The sequence below is a fragment of the Drosophila busckii genome, chromosome 2L, assembly GCF_011750605.1.
Source record: "Drosophila busckii strain San Diego stock center, stock number 13000-0081.31 chromosome 2L, ASM1175060v1, whole genome shotgun sequence".
Lineage (NCBI taxonomy): Eukaryota > Metazoa > Arthropoda > Insecta > Diptera > Drosophilidae > Drosophila > Drosophila busckii.
Window position 1 is genome coordinate 5,648,198 of NC_046604.1, and position 18,868 is coordinate 5,667,065.

At 35.9% G+C, this 18,868-nt stretch overlaps 1 protein-coding gene across 1 annotated transcript; it reads left to right on the forward strand.

The window, feature by feature from the left end:
* Window positions 1-16,812: 16,812 nt before the first annotated feature.
* LOC108594424 (cytosolic non-specific dipeptidase-like) lies at window positions 16,813-18,525 on the forward strand. The gene is given in 2 exon segments (XM_033293392.1): window positions 16,813-17,355; window positions 17,358-18,525. Coding segments are annotated over 2 exon segments (1,497 nt in total). The 5' UTR covers window positions 16,813-16,845; the 3' UTR covers window positions 18,345-18,525.
* Window positions 18,526-18,868: the final 343 nt, after the last annotated feature.

Consider the following 18,868-nt stretch of genomic DNA (forward strand, 5'->3'; position numbering starts at 1 on the left):
ACATATTTTGCCTGCAGCTGAGCTTAGTTGGCCCGAAACACTTGTGTGCTCGCTTGAATGGCTTATAATATATTGTTAGCACACATAAGTAATAAATATGCACTAATGTATAATATATACTAAAGTATATATATTATTACTTCGTTGGAATGTGAATGAACTTAATAAATTAAGCTCAATAAATTGTTTACTGAGTAAAAGTTATACTTGGATTTGATTTCAATACAAATTTCGCAGCCATTTTAAAAATAAATCCATACAACAATATTTTCTTATATTGAATACTATACTGGACTTGAATTTGAAAATATCCTCAAATACAAATTGATACAAAAACATCTTGCGATGTTGAAAGCTTTTCCGCTTATTAAATTGTTTTTGGCGAGAGGTGTTAAAGCGTTTTAATGAATAATTTACAAAAAAAAATTACAATATTAAGTATAAAAAAAATATATTGATTAACAATTAATATTTCAATATGTTTAAATTAATTTAAAAATCAATTAAATATTAATTTGCCTAACAAAAGAAAATGTTTGCATAGTTTGCATATTTCGGGCATATATTATGTATAAATAAATATTATAAATTTTTAATATATATACATATATAGTTTTCAGCTCTCATTTTTAATAAAACAAATATTGCTATCAACAGAATTTACCAATCTTAATGCTACAAAATAAGCATTTATGCTACAGTATATACTCTACACATAACTAAACTTAGCATAAACATAAACAGTTACTGTGTAGCTAAAGTTCTCCCACCCCCTGCTTCAATTCAATTAGCCCTATGAAATTTTATATCTAAGGTTATTTTACACCAAACGCCTGTTAACAATGGCAGCAAACCTCATTCAAACTTTTTTTCGGGGCAATCCTTTACCCCAAAGTATCAAATTACATGCAATTTAATTATGAGAAATTCAAGCTAAAAATTGAACGAAAGAAAATGCGGCATTTGAATGACAGCAGCGGCGGCAGCAGCAGCAGCGGCGACAACACCTAATTCAATTTAACAATTAATTTATCATAATCAGGCATTAAGGCGTTGTCACTCACAATTACCATCAAACTGAAAGACGCAGACAGACGAGGGAACGCAGACAAAAAAAAGGGGAAAAGTAACCCGACCAAAGGCTGCGACGACGGCAGAAACTTTTGTTACGCTACTCGTTCTACGCAAGAGATTCGAGCCCCGCTCTCTTGCGCTCTCTCTTCACAGTTCACAATGTCGCTGTCATTTCCTGCCCAGCTGAATGGCTAAAGGATTATGAGCCTACCTGACATTTGGTTGAGCAGCGTCAACAGCATCTCACGCAATGACAACTCGACAGCCACTCGGACCAACTCAACTGTGAAGAGAGCTACGCCACTTGGCCAGGCGACAAAAGAGACAGAGAGACAGACAGACGAACAGACAGACAGAGCAGAGTTCATGCTGAGCCGCCACAGTTCAAAGTGGTGAGAAAAAAACATGAAAAATTAAATATTCGGCAGCTTCAACCAACAACAAATTGGTTAAATAATTTATAAATAAGGTTAATTTCGCTGTGTGTTATAAATAATAAAACAATATTGGCTTCACTTTATTATTAAATTATGAATTTACAGTATTTTAATGCACTGAAATTATAAAAAAATAATAAAGTATTAAATAGACAGCATAGTTCGTTTCATTAAAAATATATAATAATAACTATTCTTAATATACAATTTATTTATATTTTACCATATATAAATTGATGCTCATCATTTATTAGTTTTATGAATTTATTATTATTATACATAAATTTTTTAAAACTAGTGATCGTAGTAACTATAAGTATTAAAATTAGACAGCAAGGATAATGTTCTAATTTTTTACGTTACATTTTTTAGATTTGATTTTAGGTTTTAGTTGTTATTTTTATACATTTTATATAAAATAATATTCGTCAAAATCATGCACAAATTTCTCAACTCTTTGCAAAATTGATTAATATAAATTTAATTATATTACAATTTTTTTGTATTATTTTATTCATAGTCTGAATGAAGATTTTAATTTAGTGCGATATTTTAATGGCTTTGCTGCCTTAATATACATTTAGTTTTTATTTAAAATGGTACAAGAAATATTAACTTGCATATTTTTTACCAAAAGATATTATTTCTGACTATGCTCATCAGTTTATGTTGTCATCGCAACAAAATTCTGTCAATCAAGCGTGTCAACACTGGGGGGGCGTTTTGACATTAGAAACACACCTAAAAAACATAGAAAGAAGAATGTAACAAATATATATATGGGAAGAAATGAACTTGTTGAAAATCACACCTCATGCTCGCTCTGTCGCTCTCTCTCTCTCTCTCTCTCTCTCTGTCTCTGTCTCTGTCTGTTGTCGCACTCAACGCCCTCGCCGCAGTGTTTGCAACAGTCAAGAGGAAAAACAAATGTGTCACAGCAACAGCTACCAACAACTGCAATGACAATGACAACGGAGTCACATTGTTGTCACATGTCACCAACGACGACAACGTCGACGCAGAAGAAGAAGCAGCAGCAACAGTCGCAGTGGCAGTGGCAAGGTTAGGGGTGAGGTCGAGGGGGAGCTGAAATACGAGTCCTTTGGCATGCCGAGAGCGTATAAAATGAAATGGGCGAAAAATGATGAATGACAAAATTATACAGCGCGCCACTCTGACATGTGACCACTAATGAGGATAAAGTTTTTTTTTTCACTGCTCACTCCCTATGGGTTATGTGTGTTGTGTGTGTGTGTGTAGTGTGTGTGTGTGTGTGTGCGGCTTGGTGCTGACATTGTTGCCTTTTCAGACACTTCAAAGTCAAATAACGGCATTGGGTTTCCTCGCCAGCCACACAGTTCCATTTAGACAATCGTATTAAATTACCCATTGTTTGTTATAAACGAAACGAGAAAAAAATCTTCCCGAGTGCCCTTCAAATTACGCGCCACCCGCCATAGATAGTTTATTTTATCTAGATGGAATATAATAGAAACAGTTTAGCAAACATGCGCTGGAATATAGCAAATTAATTTATTTTATTTGATTTAATTTAGATAAAGATCAAGTATACGCGTTGAAAAATACAGCGCTGAACTTAAATATTAATTTTTATAACTATATATACTATATTTATATATTCTGGACAGTCGTACACATCTTTTAATTAAATATTTTTGAAAATAAAAATAATTTATCAGGGGAAAAATTAATATTTTTACAAATATAGTAAATAAAGCATAAATTGTATTTATTAAATATTTTTAACAAAAATATAGAAGGGAAAATTAACTCAATGCAGACAATTGTTGCAAGAATTAGAAGAACCCTAAGCCAATAATAATTAATAGTTAACTGAAATAAAATATAGATATTAAAAGTCTGAGCTGCAGCTTTGATTTATTGAGGCTTTAATTAAACCTCATATATTTAAATATAATTTATATTTTTGTAAATTAAAAAATATTATTAATTTATTTGCTATTACGAAAAAGTATTTATTACTAAATTATTACATTTTTATTATTTTTTATTTATTTGCAGACTAAGCCTGAGAATAATAATGGTAACTCTTAAAACTTAAATATATTTATTAACTATTCTAATTTCAATTTTCAAAATAAAAATATTTAAGATATTAAAAAAATATCTAACCATAATTAATTAGCAGCAGCTTATCTATATAGCGCTAATATTTAAGATACTTATATTCTAACTTCTTTTAAAAATTATATGGTCTGCCTCAAAATGTTTTTACGCTCAATTTGGGAATCCTTTTCACTCACTTATTAGCTCGACTAGTTTAATTGGAGCTGAAAGACTTGATTGGGAATTCATTAATAGACTTTTTTTTTTGTTTTGCTGCAGGCAACTAGAAAATTGAATTGCAAATGCAATGGCGAGACTTTCAGTCCGCTATCTGCCCATAGTAATAAAGATCAAAAGCAAAATGAGTCCCACTGTGCAAAGACAGACACGGTGCCGACATCAAATGTCGCGATCGAAACGACGATCCAATTGAAAAAACCAAAATAAAAAATGTATAAAAAGTGGCTACGCGTCAGTTCACGTGTGTGTGTGTGTGTGTGTGTGTGCTTAAGTAGTAGTTGTCATTTGAGTGACTTTAATGGTCTGTTGAGACATAATCGCTGCCATTTTAAATGGAATTTTATTGCCACTTCACAAAATTTTTATTGCACAGGCGGCGGCAGCGGCCGTGCGGAGTTGTTGGCGAATGTAAAAAAGACGGCAAGAGACCCAGAGACCCAACCCAAATACGTTCGGCAACATGCGGTGACGATGACGCGGACGCGGACCAAGTCGAGAGACCACGCGGACTGCTGCAACGCAATGGAAACCAAATTGTTGCATTTAAAAGCAAATTGATGGCCGCAAAACTAAAGGAGGCCACCGCCGCCGCCGCTGCCGACAGCGAGTGGCAAAATTCAAGTTCTGTGCGCCGTTCACGCATAAAGCAAAAGCTTAATAAGCCCACAGCGAAGAAGGAGCCACGAGAGCGAACTAAACAACGATGTGTTGGTATAATTTTGTAGACTAGTTTATTGGACACATTAAATATGGCCCGATAATTAAGTCATAAATTAGATTGCAGCAAACGCGGCAAACAGCGCAACAGCGACAACGACAACAGCAACAACAACAACAACAACAAAAGTCTCTCTCTCTCTCTTTCGCTCTCTCTGTTTCTCTCGATGTTGTCGACGAGTGTCAGCATATCAGGTTACTTGGCATCCGCAGCAGGCGGCCTGACAGCTCTCTGGCAGCTCCAGGAGGGAAATGCGTCTCATTTAAAATTGATGCCTAATCGAATTTCTTTATCGCGTGTGTATGTCTTCTGTTTCCCCTCCCCTACCCCTCCTCCGCTCCGCTACGATGCCTCAAGAGACTGTGTCGCCTGTCGACTCTTGACTGCCTTTCAGCCTCAGCGCTGGGCACAAAATTTATGCATTTGCATATTGCGACACTAAATGCTTGGAAAGGTCTCTGCCTCGATCTCCGCGGCAGCTCACCTGGCGATCATGTCAGGAAGCTAATGTTTAATGAATTCAATTTCTTTATGCGCTACTTGCTTCAGCTTCACAGACACCACAGTAAACCGATTGCGAATGCAAATGCAACTTTGGAGCAATGTTTATTTGTCTCCTCGAGCAGCAAACAACGCGTATAATGCCCAAGCAGTTGGCAATCTATATTGCCTGCAAGCATTAAATACGCTTAGTTAATTATGTATTTCAATTGTGTGGTTGAGCAGTTAAGCTAATGCGTGTCTAATGGCTAATTGGGAAGGTGGAGAAAGGGAGCGAAAGAGAGGACGGAGGGATTGCTTATTTGTGGAATTTTACACATTAGAAAGTATAATAGATCTCTAAAAATATTAGAATTAAAGCAAGAAAAGAGCTTTGAATTCTTTCGACGTAATGGAAGCAAAGGTTCGTCAAAACGTCCATTTCGAGAATTGGTAGATTTAGAGAATTTATTGCTTGAAGCATTTTCAAGAGTTTTCATACGTTTATTTAATCGAGAGACAGTCCGGATTCATTGGAATTTTACATATTAGAAGATATAATATATACCAATAATATAAAAATTACAAAAAAATAAAATTAGCTCAATGTTTATTCAGTTCTTTAACAAAATTTCACTTTTTATTTAAGTCGAAAGGGTGTGGTAACTGTTGGCCAGCTAATAAATATTTAAGATTTAAAAATACATTCATGCAAATGTGAAATAGAACAAAACAAATGTATGCCTAACACATTTCAAGCGAATAAAGAATAGAGAGAGAAGGTCGGATACAAATGTGTTAGTTCCAAAAATGCTAACTATATTCTTTTAAATTTATTCGCCATTTCGAATAGCAAACTTCCAGTTTTCTATAGCTCTCCTTACTGAGTTTATAGAGCAGCTGCTGTGGTGGCAACAATCCGTCAGTGCTGCTCATAAAACTTGACAACTGCTGCGGTCAATGCGTCCTTAGCTTGCGCGGAATAATCAAGAGTTTTTGGAATTGAATATAAATTCAAGGCAGCACCACAAATCTTTTGTGAAAAACCCACCTAGGAGAAGAAGTTTGCAGCGAGCGAGCGAGCGAGCGTCGCATGTTAATTTGAAATGCAAACAGAGCATCCTTGCCATTCAATCACTCGCAGTAGACAGCAGACAACAGACAAGAGACGATAGACATGGAGTTGGGGATGGGGACGTGCTTGAGGATGAGGATGCAGGCTCTGGCTCTTGATGGATGACAATCAATCTCAAGTGTCAGGCAAATATCAGTTTGTTTTCATTGAAGTGTAGCACGAAACGCAAAACGTGGAGCCTGTCGCATGCAACTCGAGACTGAGTGAGTGACAAGAGTCGCATTGAGTGAATGATTGAATGGCTGAAAACTTTGACGAACCGACCGACGATGGGGGAAATGAAGTTTATTCAAATGTGATAAGTAAAATGCAAAGAGTGACAAAAAGTGAGAGAAAGAGATAGCATTAGGAAAAGCAATAAAACATAAAGGAAGTTGTCATAGAAATTTTATTACTTTGCATGCAATTTTTATAAATACAAAACTAATTGAAAAAGTTAATAATACCGAAAATAAAGCAATTAATATTATTAAACTATAATTAAAATTATATAATAACTATAATAATAAAACTAACTAAGCTCGTGGTTTTTTAATTTTCAATTTAAAAATATTGTGTCCTTGAACATTTCACAATAAAAATCAAGAAATGTTTTTTTTTATTTTCCACTCGAATCTTTCCTTATTTTGCTTTCTTGAAATATGATTAAAATTAAATAAATAATGTTGGCATCCGCACTGTTTGTTCATTAAGCTGCAATTGTTGCTGCCGCAGCTGCTTTGCTATGCTTACGTTACCCTTACCCTTCTCTTCTCTTCTCTTTGCTTGTCATTCAGCAAGTTTATCTTTGTCATCAGCTTCACGTGATTTTTGTCATTGTCACTGCTGAAGATTTTTGATGCTGTCACTTTGGCAGTGATCAAGCTTCAATTTATTAGTTGTGCCAACATTTATAATCAACTATTTCCTTATGCCTGCCAGACACAGACGACAGAACTGTCGTGTCACTTCCGCTGGCTCAACCTGGGACAGTTGTCGACGTCGTTGTGAAGAAAGAAATTAACCCAAGGGCTACCTGCTGTGCCCGCTGCTGTTGATAATGATGACGACGTCAATTCTCCATCAGTCTGATGAGTCTATTATCCATATGGCCGTGTTCCCCAAACAATAGAAGGGCACCCCAATAGGTAATTAGATCGCAATTTGTATTTTTACCTGCAGCGGAAGTAGTAATGATAATTGAATTGTGTATAAGATTGTTTAAATGCTGAAAATGAGTTTCTAATTAGCCCGAAAGGCGTAGTAGGAAGTTGGCAACGGATACAAAACTATTTGTAAGGAATTTAACTTTAATCAGAGAACTTAAAATGAATTAAATAAGCATAAAACATAGCATATGTTGTAAATCTGTATCATCAATCATTGTTAATTAAGCGTAGTCAAATACAAGATACGCTTTGATTTATAATACTAGCAACTTTTAATAAAAAATAGGCATATTTTATTAGGAAATTTATGAATTATATAGAATTTCTTAAATTTAAAGTGTATAAAATATTTGGACATTTTAAAGCGCATACAATATTTGGAAATATAGCATTTGTTATAAAATTTATATAATTGCTAAAATAAAATATTTATTAAAAATATTTTTATGAGCTGTAAAATTCCAGAATTTAAAGTGTATACACTATTTGGGCATTAATGTGCTCATTACAAAGAAGTTCGTAGCTTAACTGTTTGAAGAAGTTATGAAATACATATTTTTTTACATTAAAGCTAAATATTATTTAAGATTTTTTATTCTAAAATTTAAAAGCGTATGCAATATTTGGTCATTTAGTTATATAATTTATTAAATGTTTGTTTGGTTTTTAGAATTCTAGAATTCAAAGCGTATTTAATGTTCGGTCACTAACGCGTGCTCTTAACTAATTTGCTGAGCAGTCAGTTGGTTGCCCCTTTTTCCAAAAAGTTGAAGGCTGTAATTACAATCCATTCGTCTTTCTAACTACAACTACTTGGTGGAAAGGCCTAAAAGGCAGCATTACTGGTTGCCAGAGCCGGAGGCCGGAGCCGTTGCCCATTGCCATCAGTTGTCGAGAGTCTGAAAGTCCGACCGCCCAGTCAGGCAGCCGTCAGTCACTCAGTCATTCAGTCATTCAGTTGCTGTTGCTGTTGCTGTTGCCAAGCTGCACGTTTGTCATGCCTTGCAGCCATCCCATGCTTCACTTGCTCCACACACACAAACACACACACACACACACACACGCATATGCTGTGTGTAGACTGTCAACGCGTTGTTGTGACTGTGTGTGTGTGTGTATGAGCGCGAAAGCTTTGAATTTATATGGCAGTGTCAGTTGTCAATCACATTTGCGAACTGTCACACACGCTGGAGCGTGAGCGCAAACAAAGTGAGCGCAAAGTGCGGCGGGCCAGGAAGAAAGCACAACCGGCAACATATTAATCTTTGCCAGCTACGACGAGCAGCAGTGTTGAGTAACCACAAAAGCTAAATTGGGAGTAAAAATAAGTTAGTTCAACTTTTATACCAAGTATATGAAATAATTTGTGATAATTTTGCAAGCTTAACTTTTATTTTGAAGCACAATTGCCTCGTTTAGAACACAAATGTATCGATCATCTAAGGAAAGTGACGTAAAAATTGGGGTATAAAAAAAAGCTGCTATATTCTGCTGTTTATCAAAATATTTCATTGAAATTACATATAAATTTAATATTATGCTAAATTTCAAGCTATAAGCTCTAACAATTTCAAATATGCGCTAGATTTAGCGTTAAATAAGCTAAGCTGGCAACACTGTCGAGCAGCTTCAGGACGAGTGAAAGAGAATGGGAGTGGGAGGAGTGGGAGAGTGAGAGCGAGAGTGATGGGCACAGGCGTTGTTACGGAAACAGGAAAAGCAGTCAAAGCAGACGTTGACAGCCATAAGTAATGTAAAAAAATTACTTTATAATGGAGTGCGAAAATGAAAATTGTGACAGCAGCAGCAGCAACAGCAGCAAAAAATCGCAACAGCCAACAGCAGCAACATTTGGTGAATTGCTACAAGCAATTTAGGTAAGATAAACACACACACACACACATAGATAATGAGCGGAACTTCTGGCGAGTGTGGCGAGTCTCTGGCTATGCCTAAAAGTAATCACATTTGCTTTGGTTGGCAGCATGTTGCTGATGTCGCCGCTGGACGCGCGCCAGTCTCTCGACTCTAGACTGGACTCTTCATTGTCGCCTGTCCATGTGCGTGTGTGTGCGCGTGTAAATGCAATGCGCCGACACCTTAACACTCACGCATGCATACACTATTGAAATGGCAGCAATACACTGCTCGAAATAATCAACAAAGTTAAATTAATCATTGGTAATTGATAGATTTGGAAACTTGCTAATTTTTCCTTTAATATTATGGCTAAATATAAGTTTTGCCCACATATTAGAAACTCCACATTTCTTTAGTACAAAATAAATTTTTATTTAGACAATTTTGCCTTTAATCTAAATTTTAATGACTTTATATTAAATTGGGATTCAGCGAAAGTGTTTCTTATAATGCAAACAAAAATATATATATATATATATGTTGCTCCGCAAGGGTTAAAAGCTTGCCTCTAATCCGGGGCTTAATAATCGTTACTCAAATTTAATAACCTATATAAATATTATACATGAATATTTTTAGTATTACGCAAATTTTAGAATTGACATATAAATTGAAGACATATATATCTTTTTTATCTTTTTAACAATAGTTGAGTAAAAAAAAACTCATGAAATGTCTCAAAATTATGCTTAAAATATTTAAATGCATATATTAAAAATAATTTTATATATAAAGCTACACTGCTGCTTTAATATTTATTTATTTAGCTGCAAGAAGCGCTCAAACCTTTTTATTAGGAAGTAGTCGAACTACTGGGAGCCACTGTAGCTCTAAAATGTTAAGAACAGTTTTAGCTTGAATTGTAAATTAGCATTAGAAGTGAAATTTGAATAGTAAATTAACATTAGAAGTGAAATTTTGATCACCAATGAAACAAATTGGTCGTAGAAAATAATTGTAGAGCTTATATAATTGTTTGAAATGCAAAATATAATTGAAAATAATTGCTTAAATTGAAATAATATGCTGTGTTATTTTGAGTTATATAAAATAGTGCTGAATTATTTTTTAATTATAATCAATTTAGCATTATTAAACATGCATGAGCCCAATTCATTTCTTTCAGTGTAGCAGCGCAAGCTGTTGCAGAAAGAGGCATAAGACTGCCTTAGCCTCTGGCTCCCCGCTTGCTCCTTTGCATCCAACGAGGCTGACAGCCTTCTGTCAGTTTTTGTTGTTCACGCGAGTAATTCATTTTCAACTTGCTGTTGCTGATGCTGCAACCAACCAACAGCAGCAGCAGCAACAACAACAACAACAACAACAATAATAAAAGCTAGAGCCAGTGACTCCCCTTGGCTGTCACCTCGTTGCTTCATTTCACATCAGAAAAATGCCAAGCAAAGCGACGCGCGTTGACATATGAGAGACGACGAGGCTGACAACGTTGCCACATCACAAACAACAGCCGACAGCAGCAGCAACAGCAACAGCAACTGCGACTGCGGACTGTGGGCGGTTGCCAGGACATAGTGCCTAAGGGGCCGCCCATGAAACGTTCCTGTGACAAGTGACAGTTAAGCTGCCGCCGCTGCCGCTGCTGTTGCCGCTGCTGTTGCTGTTGCCTTTATTGTTGCTGCTGTTCTTGTTATTGCGCCAACCGTCAAGCGACGTAATTCATTTTGCATGTGCGTGCAAAATTTTCAAGCGTATTTATTACGTAAATTAACAACAACAAAAGCAACAACGACGACAGGCAGGATGTTGATGACGCAGTGAAAATAAATTTTGCGTGAACAATACGACGACGCATTACATTGCAGGTTATGTTAGTTTCGTTTTTTCGCTGAGCTCGAAGCGTAGCTTGGCTGGTGGGCAAAATTAATGGCAGAGCCAGCTGACAGTCCAAAAAGAGTGAAACACACACACAACACAACACATCACACATGCTAATGAGCCGTCAGCGAGGAGACGAACAGAGAGGAGCAGCGAACTATCCTGAGAGAGACGAATGGCAGCCTCAGACTCAGCGACAGGAAGTGTGTGTCACGCTGAGTGAAAAGCAAACTGCCGAAACGGCAAGAGCGTGGGGAGAGGGGCATAGAAATTAACGTGGCTTGGCAAGCTCGTACGTCGTCAGTCGACGAGTGCAAAGAGTGTAAGTTATACAACCAAAGATTTTAATTCTCAATTAAAAGCGCTGTCTGCTTACAACGTTTTAAATATTGAATGCAGATACAGATATATGCATATAAATGGGCTATTTATTAATGTCTGTTAGAGTTTACTGCCAGTGCTTGTAGTTACTTTTCATTTAGAACATCAATTGGTTGCACTTTCTGCAAATAAATAGCATTTAGTACAAGCTGCAGACAAAATTCTTTAAATTTTAAGTTCTTAAAGTCAAAAGAGTACTTCATCATCTTTATTTCGTTTTGACTTTAATTTTAAAATTGTTAAATATCATTGGATTGGACAAAAAACTTAAAATGTTTTGCAAAAGACTTTGTTTGAGAACCATAGGAAAAAAGGCTCTAGTTGTATTTATCAATGGAAAACAAAATATAACTGAAACTTGCATAGCATTGTAATTGAAAAATATATTTTAATATTCCAAAAATGCTGCCAAAAGTTAATTAATTTTAATTTTATAAGCTTAAACTACTTTTGAATAAATGCTAAAAATATTAATAACGACAATTTTCTGTGCTTTATACATTTTAGATTGAGAAAAAAATATTTATGTCTGAATACATCATCCTTATTTTTATATACTACGGTCACGTACACTATGTCGTCGTTTTGACAAAGGTTACGTAAATTTGGTTATTAGATTGGCTTTGATACTTTGATAGATAATTTTAAATAATTCTTCAAAACTAAAGTCGAATTTAGAAGCCTTCTTAGATATGATTGAATCAACCTTTTTCAACAATTTTCTTTCATTTAAACAACCTTGCATAAAATCTAAAAAATTATATGAAAGTTTCTGAAAAACATTTCAGATTACAACAGCAACAGCTCGCTATATTAAATCTGATAATAATTTTTACACTGTTCTGTCGAACTTTTTTTAAAGTATACGATTTTTGGCCTTTCTACACTGAACTCTGAAAAATAAAATAATATTAAATTTAATAATATTTATTAAATATTTAGGTGCCTACTACACGTATCAGATATTTTAAGGCTAATCAATATTTATATATATATTTAATGTCAACTGTGAATAGTCCACGTTAACAGAAAATGATTACAAGAAATGTTTAAAGTTAAATTTAAAATTATTTACAAAATTATGTTTTATTTTTAAATATGATAAGCTTATAGATTGGGAGTGTTATGCAGACCCAAGATTTGTTCAATATTTTTTTAAATTAATTACAAAAATTAAAAAAATCGCGTGACAAGAGTCTAAGTTACAAAAAGTTGTAAAAGTGAATATGACTAAATTGTGATTATTAATGAATATATAATTTCCACTGTGGGAACCCCCACGGATTATGCCAACGCCAATAGAAACCTCTACTCAAACTTCTTCTAGTGGCTTGCTGGCAATAAAATTCTTTATAGATTATGTCTGCCAGACTGGCAGCAGCGTCTGGTAATAAATGAATTAAGTAAATTAAATGGCCACAGAGCGAAGGCATTTGAGAATTTTTATGACTTTATTGGGCTGACAGCTGAACGAGAAGTAACAAACATTTTGTCAAAAAACCACAGAGATGGTTACGCCGCCCGTGCCCATGAGTGTGTGTGTGTGTGAGAGTAAAGACAAGGAACAATTGACAGGCAGGACAGGCTAGGCAGGAGGTCCTGGCAGTGGTCGTGCTCCTGCTGCTGCTTCTGGAGAGTTTGGCTGGTTGGTCTGACAGTTGGGCAAGCTTTTAAGCGCAGCTGAAGCAATTGAATATCAGCAGGGGGCGGGGCGTGGCTGGGCGGGTTGAGAGTCAAGGCCCAGGGACTTACAGTTAACTGACATTGACAGGCGGTCCACACGGCAGGGGATCAGGCCCAGCAACCACCTTGGCTCGACTTGACTTGACTTGTTACTGATAGCGGAGAGTTACACACACACACACATACATACATATATAAATAGTGTGACCAGTGATGTCATCTGAGCAAAAAAAAAACGCCGATCAACGAAAAAAAAGCGGAACTCAGTTAAAAAAAAGTTAATAAAAAAGCTAATTTTTAATTCATTCATTATTTTGAAAATTTATATTTTTAATTTAAATCAAAATAAATTTGATTATTAAATACATATAATATATATAATTGATATAATACATCGTCAATATATTTTGCTTAAATTTTAATAAAAATATTTTCAGTGCAAAAAGCACCAAACTTTTGGCCATACGAAAGTTTAGTTTTAATTTTTTTTTAGTCAACTAAAAAGTCAAGAAAAAGATTCAATTATTTACGCAGACGAAATATTATTAAAAACTTATAGATTTGGAAGGTTAACAGACCTTCAGGTCTGGATTAGTGGTAATTATTAATAGTTAAAAAAGTTAAAAACTTTTAGTGTACAATCAGAGGGCCTCTGGTTTGATAACAGAATAAAGTTTTTCCATAAAAGGGTTCAATGCATGTGAATAATTAGTAGTATTATAATAAATATATATGCATATATTTATATTTAAATTGTGCCGCAGCCTGAAAAAAATTGTAGTACAAATAAATGAGAAATAAAGTAAAATAAAATATTTGTAAGTTCTCAAACAAATTTTCCCTCCCGAATAAATCACAAATCCAAATCTGACTGGAAAAAAGCGCAAATGACATCACTGCGTGTGTGACTTGGTACCTTTGAATTGACTTTGACTGCTGACTGCGCTGTTTGTGGGCTAAAGAATGCTCGAGCTCTCGATTATACGCGTACTATTTATACGTGGAACGTAGGCAAAAGCTTTAGGCATGCTGAGCAAATCTGCAAATTGCCATGTCATTATTTGTTAGCATCAAACCGATGGGTCGACGAGTCGACGGGGCGATGTTGTCAACGCCCCTCCCTGGGCCGCTCGCCTGGCGTCAAAAGTGTAATTGGCAGTCGACCGCCCACTCCACTCCCACTCCCCAGTTGAGCACACTAAACTGCCAAGGCAGGAGTTGGAAGCCATTGGCCCTGCCTAATGCCGTTTCCAATTGTTGCTGCTGTTGTTGTTGGGTGAGGGTGTAACCCGATGTCGGCTTATACACTCAGTTCGAGTTCGAGCGACCGCCAGGCGGCCGAGACAGTTGGTAACTGTCAGTGGGCATGTACGACTTGACAGCATAATATTACAAATCCCTGCCGAAAGCAGACACTAACGATGACATGCTGCTGTTGCTGCTGCTGCTGCGACGGCGGCGGCTGCCCCGATGACTCGACTCGACACAAAAAGGACAAGCACAAAGGCAAGGCACACGGCTCAGGCTCAAAGGCGACTATGCAAATTCAATAAAGCGCACAAAGCGAGAGCGAGAGAGAGAGAGAGGGGGAAAGAGATAACATAAGCAAGGATTAATGCGGCTTTTTATAAGTTATGAGTTATGTGCGCAAAGTGTCCTTAAGCGACATATATAATTTATTTATAAATATTAGATTGGGAATTTAACATGCCAACAAGCACAAATAAAATGAATAATGCATCTTGATATTCTATATAGTTTTGAATGCATGCAGATAAATAATCAAAGAATTATTTTGATATGAAATGAATACATATTTTAAAATTAAATTTTAATAGCAACAGGTTAGAATAGTAGCTACTTTTGAATTTTATTCTATATAAATATACATTTAAGCTTAATTTTTAAAATATTAAGCTTTTAGCCCATTGTGAGCTAAAGAGCAACAATAACAGTTTTTATTCAATATTTTTATACAGTTTAAATACTTGATTTTTTTTATAAATATACTTTATAGGATTTGCACTCAAAGTTGATGTTTCTGCATTTGAATGGACTTGAAAATTCCTATCGAATGTCTATAAATTTATTCAACAGTTTTATTTCTAAGCCTTATTAAGCTTTGTACGCTTTGTGTCCCAAAGGAGTTTATTTTACATATTTATGTAAAAGATTCAAATCATTTTTAAATTTAATTCATATTGAATTAAAATATTTTTGAATGCATTAATTTTGTCCCAATCTGAATTCAAATTACGCGCAGAATCATTCTTAAAGAATTATTTTGAAATTGAATTAATTCTTTTTTTTAAATTATTATTATAATTTTTTATTATAGTTTTCGAATAGGAAACTAAATTCTGGCAGAATAGCAAAGTATTTAACTTTTGCTTTTACGCTTTGTAACTCAAATAAGTTTATCTATATATAAAACTTCTATATAATTATAATAATGAAAATTAAACATTCTTGCAGAGCATCAAACAAAGCATTCAAATCTTTTATTTACAATAAGAATTTAATTTAATTTACAAAAGCTTTTAAAAATTTATAGCAGTTACGGTGACTGATTTCCATACTATCGTTACATTTAAATGTTATCAAGCCATCTTTGCCATAAATGTCAAATTTCGTTAGACAAAAACTTACTTGTGTTTTATATTCTGACTAAAATGGGTGGCAAAAAAATGGTAAGAAAATTTGTGAATAAATGAAAAGCTGTGTTTAAATGAAATCAAATAATACGTACACTTATCTCAATAAAACGTCTAAGAAGGAAGTGAAAGCAGCAAAGCTGCCGAAAGCGACTAACTGGTAAGTCGAATTAGTTGCATTTTTAATTAAAAACTGTGCTAATTTGCACATTTTATTTATTTATGACAGATGTTAAAGCAGCTGAACCCAAAAAACGTGTAAGTTTTTAATTTCAACACAATATTTAGATTGCTTCTAAGATAATTTTGAGTGCATCTTAAATCGTTTGGCAGGACGACCCACGCAAAAATCCTTTGAGCGAGAGCTCGTCGGCCCGACGAACTGATAACGTGGATATAAATGAATTTATAAGCAAACACTTGGATCGAGTTGCAAAGAATGGTTTACCTTTGGCTACTGCCAACAATGGATTCACACGTGGCCTGAAGCCGGATTCGGTGCTTGCGGCTTTTGCTAATGAGGGCCAACGATATTTTGCGGTGAAATTTAAAAACCGCAAAAATCCTGAGATTATTGAGAATGCTGAGATGAAGCGACACGCCCCAGCGCTATTAATAGACTATTATTTTTCAAATGTTCAAGCTCGAAAACGATACAACTTATTAAGTAGTTTAGCTAACTAGATGCTGAGTTAATAATATAAAAATATGAAAAAATTGCATAAAAGCTAATAAACTTATTTATTTATTTTAATTTAATTGATTTTACTTTTTGCTGTATTTGACGTATTATTTATAAAAATATATTGAGCCACGCGCACAAAATTCAATTTAAACTCTGCAGCTCTTATATGCTTTACTTTAAATTTTAAGCACAATATTTGACTCCATATTCCAATTATTTTAACATTTAATGCAGCTGCATTGAGCTCTTTGCTAGTTGCGCTTAAGCTCTATAAAGTTTATTTAGAAATTAACAAATGCTTGGGCTAAGCTTTTGTTTAATTGTCAAAATTAAATTTGAGCGTTTGTCTAAATTTGTTGTGTAAAAATGTTGGATATAAGTAAATTATTCTCAGTGCCGTCCGAAACTGAAGCCTATAGGGCAAACAGTCGCCTGAATCATGTGTTTCAAATGATATCGTTGAAGCGAGAGTGCTCGATAAATGATCTTTGGGAGTTGATAGCACATGAGACGGTCTCGACGCGCTACGATAATCGCGAGGAGCTGCAGCGTGCCATAGATTGGCTGCTAAAGCGACTGGTGGCTTTGAATCTTGTGGCATTTAGTGAGCATATGGGATCGCAAATGCTGCCGGATAGTTGGCAAGTGGTGCGCATGCCCAAGATGATTATAGCGCTGACCAAACAGGATAATGATAAACCAACGATATTGGTGTATGGCAATCTGGATGTGGAGGAGGCGCTGCCTGGCGATGGTTGGCGCACCGAGCCGTTTGTAATGAGCGAAAAGGGCGGCTATATGTATGGCAGGGGCGTGGCATTTGATAAGGGACCGCTACTCTGTTGGCTAAATGCGGTGCAAGCTTATCGCAAATGCAGGATGTGCAATTGCCCATTAATTTGGTCTTTGTGGTGGAGAGCATGGCGCATAGTGGCAGCTTGGGATTGGAGACGGTGCTGCAGCAACGCATTAGCTTCTTTCGTCGTGTCGACTGCGTCGTTATGGCCAACAGACGCTGGCAGAGCAATCTGACTCCGGCTGCTATTTACGGCGGCCGTGGCTTGGTCTACTATCAGCTCGAGGTGGAGTGCGCCAATCGCAGCTTAAGCAGCTGCGAACACGCTGGCAGTTTATACGAAGCTTTGCCGGATTTGATTTATCTGCTTAGCAATTTGATGGACACGGAGCTGCATTTGCTCTTCAATACCAAAGCAGTGGCAAGCGTCGCAAACATGAGCCAAACCAGAAATGTGGAGTTTAAATATCGCGAGCTGGGCGCCAATATTGAAGCGCCTGCTCTGCCATATGCGACGCAGCTGCAACAGGCGCTAATCTGCAATTGGTTTGAGCCTCATCTGTCCATTCATGGCATTGAGGGCTGCAGCGTTGAGTCCGATGCGCGCTTTATAATTCCACACAAGGTAATTGGCAAGTTCTCCATTTCGCTGGCGCCCAATCAAATTGCCGAGGAAGTCACCAATATATTGCAACATCATTTGGGCACCGTTTGGGCGCTGCGTGATTCGCCCAATCACATGCAGCTGTGCGAAATCATCAGCATTCCGCCCTGGACTGCAAACCCTCAAACGCCCGAATATGACGCCGCTCTCAGTGCCATGGAGCATACGTATAAAATGACTCCCAATCTAGTGCGAGATGGCGCTGCGCTCTTGGCGCCTTCGATCTTCCAGCGTTGTCTGCAGAAGAATGTGCTGGTCCTGCCCATTGCCCAGCATGATTATGGTGGCACTCCTGTGGATGAGCGTCTCAGTATAAAGAACTATATTGATGGGCAGTCAACTCATCGCTGCTTTTCATGTGGGAATACGCCGAGCAGATGCAGAAAACTGCAGCGGATCCCATAAAGAAGCAAGTCCGTATCAAGCGCGAAACGCTGGAGCATTAATGTGGCATAGTCAAAGTAGAAGCAGCAGCGCTACAGAAATCTCTAGTGATATTGAATTACGCTCTTCCGCTTCAATGTCACAAGAGATTTCTGTGGCATTCCTCTTCAAAATAAACAAAATAAAAGATTTTTGTACTAGATTAAAACTATTGCTACATTATTTGTAATATAAACAAATATTCATTTCAGTAATTTATTTTTTAACAGCATGAAAAATTATATATTTATTTATACCAAATTTTAAAACATTAAAAGCAAATACATTTTATAAAAATATCCCCAAAGGGTCACCGATTTCGCTGAAATTGTAGCCTTAGGTATATTTAGTGTGTTCTTGCTCATGGATTAAAGGATTAAAAATAGAAAAAAGGCTTAAAATGCATTAAAATTTTGTCCCTACTCGTTAAATACTGAAAAAAGTTCACACTTTATTTATTTATTAAATAAAAAGAATTAAAATTCTAACTAAATTTAAAAAATTTC